General features: G+C 30.9%; 1 protein-coding gene across 2 annotated transcripts in view; it reads right to left on the bottom strand.

The window, feature by feature from the left end:
- Positions 1–541: 541 nt before the first annotated feature.
- Positions 542–8,634, bottom strand: part of LOC107444620 (uncharacterized) — a 35,391-nt gene continuing 27,298 nt past the window's right edge. For both annotated transcript variants that reach the window (XM_016058833.4, XM_043041080.2), the window contains 4 exons: positions 5,688–5,763; positions 4,293–4,446; positions 2,859–2,938; positions 542–829 (listed from right to left, as the gene is read on the bottom strand). In XM_016058833.4, the coding sequence (XP_015914319.2) occupies positions 688–829; positions 2,859–2,938; positions 4,293–4,446; positions 5,688–5,763 (452 nt within the window). In that variant the 3' untranslated portion in view covers positions 542–687. The remainder of the gene's footprint in view (positions 830–2,858; positions 2,939–4,292; positions 4,447–5,687; positions 5,764–8,634) is intronic.

Raw genomic sequence — 8,634 nt, 5'->3', positions numbered from 1 at the left:
TTTGAAAGTTATAGCAATTTTTTTTCACTTTAAATAATGACTATCCAATGCTGTAAAAAAATATCAAGGTTATGTGATTGAATAATGATAGAAACAAATCCCTATTTGGATTTGCTTTTCAACAGTGATAATAAAATAAAATCTGTTTAATATGAATCCCTTCAAGTAATGATTCTTCATATTAACTCAAGAAAAGTAGTATAGTTGAAAATTGGAATTTAAACTCTTTAAATTCCTTAGAAATTAGGTAAAAGACATTTTTTTTTCGATAATCAAAAACCTTTTACAAAATCAAAAAAAGCATTTGGCTATAAGTTAATGTTTCTTTTCTTTCCTTTTTTTGTGTGAAAAGAACAGCAAAAGTGTAAGAAATTCAGGTACTTTCTTGATATAAAGGTTAAACTGAAATAATATATATGTATAAACGCAACATTCTCTGTATGTTGCATGCTTATAAAGCACAACTAAGTATGTAACATCAAATTTCTCAACTTAAAATTTCAATTTCGTGTAAAAACTGAAGAAATAAAAGTCAAAGTAGTCTACATAATTTAAAATTTTTATTTACACAAAAGTTTCTTAACACTATATTAGGAAGTCACAATATTACATCTTTAATTATTGAAAAAAAAATAGTACTTTTCCAATATTTCGTTTTGTTAAAAAGTCTATGGTTAAAATCTGTAATTAGATCTGTTTATTTATTTTGCAATTTGTTAAGTCTAAGTCATCCAATAAAGCATCTATGCTTGGATCTCGGCCTCTAAATTTTCTAAATACTTCTCCAGGATGGCAAGCACCTCCAAGAGATAAATACGTGTCTCGGAATCTAAAAGTAAAAAGCAATGATTACATCAACATCATTGACATCAAAACATCAACATCACTGAATAAACTATTGGGTTCTTCGGAAAGTAATTTCGTTCTTTTTTTCCCTAACAGAGTACTTAATTATATTTTTTCACAGCTTAAGTCACACTAAAGCAGCGTAATCATTACATATTTCAACAGTTGATAAAGCAAGGCTTGCTTGTAAAAAACCTTGATAAAATCAATGCAGTAGTTTTCGTTGGTGCCCGTTCAGACATGGAAAGAGATATGCAGAAATTTTGGCATGTATTTTTTTGGAAATGTAAAAATGCAATTTAAGAAACAAAAAAAATATTATCTGATGGGTATGAAGAAGATGTATTTGCAGCTGCCAGTGCCAAAACTTGTTTGCAAAACTTCGCTTAAGATACAACAAAGAAGTAGAATGCCAGTTTAAGCTGATGAAGATACGATAAAGGCATTAATTGATGCATAACAACTTCTGAGATACTTGAAACATAATATTTATAGTAATCAACTGTTCATGATCATTTAAAAAGCCTAAGGTTGAATCTCAATATTAGGGTTAATCATGTTCTTATGGAAAAATATGTGTGCCATCACTTTGAGATCTGTGATTTGCCTCTCAAACGTCAAGAAAATTATCCATTTTTGAAGCGCAGCATCACTGGGGGCGAGAAATGGGTTGTCTACAACGATATTCTGATCTCTATAAAAATTTTTAGATGGTAAAACTTTTACTTCAAATCAGGAGTGATTGTCGCATAGAGTGAGAAAACCCAATCATTGTATTAAAAAAATCGATATCAAGATAATACTTTATATATCATACAAGTTTCATATCTAACGTAATTTTTTTTACTAACATTTATAATTAAATTATTTACTAATGAAGAATATCACACTTTTATAGTAACTAATTCAAGAAAACACTTACTTCTTACAAGAATCGTGATGTTGCAGTTTAAAATCGCGATATTCGATTTTTAAATCAGATGAATATAAATTGAGATATTGGACTTCAAAAACGCGAAAATACAAATTGCGATAATAAATTTTTTAGATGGCGTAAATATGAATCACGATGGATAATTTTTAGATCCCGTGAATAAGAATCGCAATGTGAAGTTTTTAAATCACGTACAAATACGAAAATTTATGTTTGATACTGCAATCGCGTGAATACGAATCACAATATTGGATTTTAAAAAAGCGTGAATACAAATCGCGAAATTAAATTTTTAACTAGCGTGAATACCAATCACGATATTGGGTTTTGAAAACGCGTAAATACAAATCGAGCTATTGGATTTTTGAATCACGTGAATAGGAATTGCGATGTACGATTTTTAAATTGAGTGAATACGAATCGAAACACGTAACTTTTTTAATCAGGTAAATACAAAAATTGATATTTGATATTAAAATCACGTGAATAAGAATCGCGACATAAGCAGATTGCGGTGCAGTTCTAAATATTCAAAATGACGAAAATTCGTCAAACCGAAAGAATCCAACTGGCAGATGAATCACGTGTATGTAAACGTCTCGTTAACAGGATATAGCAAAAGTTTCAAAATTTTGTCGAATTATAAGTTTTTGATTCGTGGAAGTCCGCAAGCCAATTCTCTGGAGATACGGTTAACGAAAAAATTCCATGACCAGCTTATAGTTTTTAGATCCGGAGAATTGAAACGAAAAACCCGGAAATATGACGTATACAATCAAATCTGTCAAATTAGGAGGTCAAAAATGGAATGGATCAGTTTTTTGCCACGAAAAAATAAAAAATTTGCGCATGTGGAATCATGCTACCACCAGAAGTTATTGGGCCAGAACAGACAATATACGATTCAATGAAATATTTATTCACACTAAGAAAATAGTCTTTAATTTTCATAAGAAAGAACGAAATTATTTTGTGAGAACCCAAATAAAACAAAATTAACTATCCTTACTAAATTATTTGAAAAATTTAGGGAAAAAAACTGCTGCAAATTATTTTCAAAAATTAGTCATTTGCTTACCTTTTGCCTATTTGCTTCATATTTTCAGGATTTTCAAGTCCAGCTTCTTCAAATGCATTGAACAGATCAGCAGCAATCATCTGAAAGTAATCCAGGACAGATATGTAATAACGATATGATTGAAATGAACAGCAAAGGAATAATGCCATTTTCTGTTCATTTATTCACTTTGACTTTCTTGTATCAAAGCAAAATATGTTACATTTTAACACTAAAACGACCGAACATTTGTGTTATACGTAGAAAGACAGAAGGAACCACATTTGGCTCTTTCCAGACAGCCAAAATCTTAAAATATAAAAATTAATTTAATGGAATTATATTGCAGAATTGATCATCACAATTCTATGGTATTTAATTTCATTTCAATTACTGTTGTTATAGTTCATTTACGTCGCACTAGAGCTGCACAATGGGCTATTGGCGAAGTTCTGGGAAACACCCCTGAAGATGATCCGAAGACATGCCATCACAATTTTGATCTTCTGCAGAGGGAATGCCAACCCGACTTCGATAACCTGATGACTTGCACGCAAAATCGAGCACTTTACAATAGAACAGTTTAACGAGGACCAATACCGCACACCCTCGGTCCCTACGCAAACTAATCCAAGTGGTCCCCCACCCGCACACTGACCACAGCCAGCGATGCTTGACTTTGGTGATCTGCGGGGTACCGTGTCTTAATGATCAGTCCACTGCAGGACAATTTCAAATGAAAATATTTGATTAAATGGAACACTGGCATTTCAATTATAGGTATACATTATATTTTATATAATTAAATTTCCTCTTAATAACAATAAACAATGTTAGAATACTCTTGCTTGTTTTTTTTTAATGAAACGGGGGTACCTTATATATACCAAAGAGTAGCTAATACTCTGAACTAACTAAGGTTATGGGATATCTACCAAACTGTGTAAGCCACTCTGGCCTCTCCTGTCATTCTTGATCAAATCTCTATATATAAGGCTAACGATATACATAGAACTATAACTATATATAGAATTATAAATATAGATATATATATAAGCTTCTATAAGGGTAATGCATGAATGATTAAATAAGCACTTAAATTGGATAAAATTATGAAAAGTCAGAAATATTTAGCGTTTTTATTTTTTAAATTACAGAACAATAAAAAGTGAGAAGAGCCACATTTGTTTTTCTAGAATATGATTTATATAATGGTCTTTTTTTACTTTTTTTTTTATAAACAGAAGCTACAAAATTGTTCTGCAAAAGTTAGCAAGTTATTTTTATGCTGATTAATAAATAATTGTTTAATAGCTTTTTATAATTATTGAAAATAGTATATTTTTTAAAAAAAATTTGCATGAAGAAATTTTTAAGAGAAATAAATTCAATTTTTAATTATAACACAGTATCTACACATTCATATCAAATAAGGAAATATTAAATAATACACACTTTCGCCCATAAGTTGGAGAAATATGCAGCAGGATATTGTTCACTAAATATTTCTGGGAAAGAGCAAGGTTTAGCTGGTTTGATATCTTTCGGATAGTCTAAAGGCATATACTTTTTCCAAACTTCTTTCGTAATTTCCAGCCAAAAATCATTTCTGAATAAAAATCAATAGCGGCATGAATACAAACTAAATAAATAAACACAAATCAAATATACTAATAATACAAGCATATTTAGGTTACTACAGGTGCAAAATGTTCACTTGCCAGCTCACCATTAAGGCTGTTAATAAAGAGTTTCAAATTAAACTACTACATTTTTGTGTTGTGAGTTTTCAGTGGACAAATATTAAAAATGGAGAGGAGGTGTCTCGGGATAGAACACTCGCCTCCCAATGATGTGACATGGGTTCGAATCCCTGGTTTATATCAATTCCCGACCTGGCTCACATCAACCACAGTGCTGACGTAAAATATCCTCAATGGTAGACAGATCATGGATCAGAAACCCCTTTCCATGAGGCTAACAGTGAGAGGTTTTCGTGCTTTTCCTCTCTATGTAACACAAATGTGGATTGGTTTCATCAAAAAGTCCTCCACAAAGGCAAATTTCTCTTAATACTTGATCCAGAAGTTCCCTTGTCTTTTGAATTGGTATCAAAATTACAAGGCTACAGAGTTGGTAGCAATAAACTTAAAATTGGGTCAGCTTTTTAATGATGGTTCTAAAATAAAATATTAAAAATGGGGAGCAATAGTTTTAGCGTTTAAGAGGGAGATTAGTCAAACACGTGCAAAATATTCATCACAAAAAGACTACAATTTATGTAAACAGATGTGTTAACATCTCTGCATGTTTTTGACATCTTAAGTTGACCCTCTAAAGAAGAAATTTTTAAATTTGGGATAAAGGAGAAAAAGAAACCAATATTTTTGTGCTTTATTCTACCAGTAATCACAGCTTTGTGTGAGAGAGGCTTCAGCTGTCGCAATAGTCAAGTCAAGACAGCTAACGGAAACTCTTTGAAGATTAGGGTAATAGATAATTTAATTAGAATTTCTACAAATTGACCTCTTCCCTAACAGAGTTTGAAATCACTCCAGGATTTGATAGATAGTAATTAAGTATCGAAAGGCAGGGTTATAAAAATAGTAAACGTTGAAAACACACAAACATTTATAATGTCTTCATTTTTTTTTTAATTTAATTTTAGGGATTTTAAATGATATATGAATAATAGGGAAACCATTCTAATTTTTTTAAAACTTATATCAGTATTTTTTTAGCAGTAAGCATTTTTCATTTTTTATTTTTTTACATTATTTTATGGTTTTGGTCACCAAAAGTTCTTTAAACAACATATATGCGACATCGTGTGAATCATTTTAAAATTACCTGCTATAGAGTTCCAAATCAAGAGCAGAGAGGAACAGCTCGTCAGTTAGCTGCAAACCACTCATATAGTTTTCCCCTGAAAATAAAACAAAATCACAGTTCAAAATGGCAATTTTAAAGAAAAAAGAAATTAAAGATATATTATGTAAATATATCACATGATGATAATGCAAATATGATAATCACATATGATAAAGCAAATAATACACGGAATAAATATTATTATTTGTTAATAATATTAAAAAATAACTCTTCTCTCAAAAAATGTTTCTCTTCAGTGTATATTTTTTGTATGATGAAGTTATAAGTTACAGAAAGATAATTGCAAATCAAATTCTTTTTTTTTTTTTTTTTTAAATTCAATCAAAAAAATATTTAAAATTTTAAATACATCATACTTATACTTCAGGTTTACATATATAACACTCAAGAAATAATAATAAGTATTAAATTAAATGGGTTATGCCATAATATGACACATTGTTTCTTTAAAAAATTTTAATANATTATTTTTTTTTTTTTTTTTAAATTCAATCAAAAAAATATTTAAAATTTTAAATACATCATAATTATACTTCAGGTTTACATACATAACACTCAAGAAATAATAAGAAGTATTAAATTAAATGGGTTATGCCATAATATGACACATTGTTTCTTTAAAAAATTTTAATAAATTTTGATTTTCATCTGAAACATTCAGAGACATAATTCGCTTAGATATGTTTTAAAGAAATTTGGGCATTATGGGAATTATCCGATAATTTGCAAAATATTGTTCAAAATTCTAGTTTCATTTCAAACAGGTAATATTTACAATTGCTTTAGCAAACAGTTTATGAATATCACAAATTATTCTGTATACATAATTCAATAGATAGATATTTTTCTTTATCATTAGTAAAAATACTGGCTGTTAAAAATATAAGAACTATGTACACTACTGGCAATTAAAATTGCTACACCAGGAAGGAATCAGAATGATATTTATTGGGACATACATTATAGTTGGAAGAACAAGTGATTAAATTTTCATGATATTTGGATGTATCATGCCTGAGGAATCAATATTCAGACCAGCCTCCCCTGGCAGCAATAACAGCAGTTGATCTCCTGGGCATCGAGTTGAACAGAGATTGGATTGCATGGACAGGTGCAGCATTCCATGCAGCTTCAACATTATGCCACCTTTATCATCGACCGTAGTGATGAGTGGTGGCGTGCCAGTCGTTCGGCAACCATTGATCAGACGTTTTTAACATGCTGGCCAGGGCAACAGGCAAACATGTTCAGTGTCAAGGAAGGTCAGGACAGTGTGGTCGTGCATTGTCCTGCAGAAACGTAGCATTATGGAGGCCTCAAAGATAAGGCAGAGCAGCTGGCCCTAACACATCAGAAATGTAACGGCTGCTGTTTAAAGTGCCGGCAATGCGAACAAGAGGTGGTCGTATCCAATGACCCTATACCATTACTCCAGGTGATGGGCCAGTATGACGATACCGAATGCAAGCTGCCAATGGGCGTTCTCCACAATGTCACCAAACATGGATGTGGCCATCATGATGCTGTATACAGAACCTGGATTTGTCTGAAAATATGAAATCATGCCATTGGAGGTGTTCCTGCGTGTGATAAAGGATCAAGGGTAGTCGAAGCCATGGTCTCCGTGCGGACAGTCTATGTTGCTGTAAAAGTCGTCAAACTGTTCATGCAGACACTCGTTGTCTTGCAAATGACCCCATTTGTTGACTTTGTGGACTTATTTCTCCTTCTTAAACGAGGCATAACAAAAAAAAAAAATTCCCAAGAACAACGCTCAACTTCGATTCCTGTATAGGAAACTTACTGTCAAATCTCTTCTTTTATACACATTGTAGGTGTCGCCACCACTGCCTGCTTTGCATGAATGCTCTGATAGGCTAATCATTTGCATACCACAACATGCTTTATCCGTCCTGCTAATTTCACAGTCGTGGTGTGTCGCCTTCCTGGTGTAGCAATTTTAATGGCCAGTAGAGTACAGTGAAAAATATAGAATGAAATATATATACAGAAGAACCGCAACCGATCATTATTTTCCACTGGTGGAAACGGGAAAACAACGACTATGGGTGAACATTATCTAATACTGACTTTAAAAAGTATGAAAAGTAATAAACTTATAAAAATAACAAAGAAGTAATAAATTCATAAAAATAATAAAGTAATAAATTTATTAAAATAATTAAGAACTAATAAATTTATAAAAATAATAAAGAAGTAATGAATTTAAAATAAATGTAAATATTTTTAATTGAAAAAAAATATGCTCTTACTGCAAAAATTTTTACAATGCCAAAAAAAGATGAACACAATTTTTTTAAAACATTTAAAAATTTTAGTTTGAACACATTCTTTTCATTTCAGCGCAAACAACAAATTTTCCACAGTTGTAACAGATCGCTATTGATTTACTTAAGTTCATGTGAATACAATAAGTTCCTCGTTATTTCAAAGGCTTTAAGGTTTCTGCACTGGTTGCGATTCTGTCATCATGGGTTACATTTTCACTTCAGTTTCTGCAACCATTTTTTCAATCAACATCACAAGTTTTACAATTTATGTAAACTGATGGAAAATTATTAAGTGTGGTGTTTAAGGAATTTAACCCAAACTTTAACAAATCATCATTTTCTTATTCATTAAAAAATAGTTTTTCTTTCTCAGAACAAAATAACTTCAATTTTTCTCAAATGTTGGTAAAATTTCTGAGCCAGAGACATGGGAAGCTTTTAGCTTCAAAAATGATCTAAACAAGGATTATAACATCATAAAAAAGAACGTTTGTGATAGAACCAATGAAAATAGACAATAAATACAGGAAAACAAAAGATGGGGGAACAATGGATCAAAGTTCAACTTTGTATATATATATATATATATATATATATATATGTATATATATATA

This window comes from Parasteatoda tepidariorum, chromosome 5 (genome assembly GCF_043381705.1).
Source record: "Parasteatoda tepidariorum isolate YZ-2023 chromosome 5, CAS_Ptep_4.0, whole genome shotgun sequence".
Classification (NCBI taxonomy): Eukaryota; Metazoa; Arthropoda; class Arachnida; order Araneae; family Theridiidae; genus Parasteatoda; species Parasteatoda tepidariorum.
This window is presented reverse-complemented; position numbering and strand designations above follow the sequence as displayed.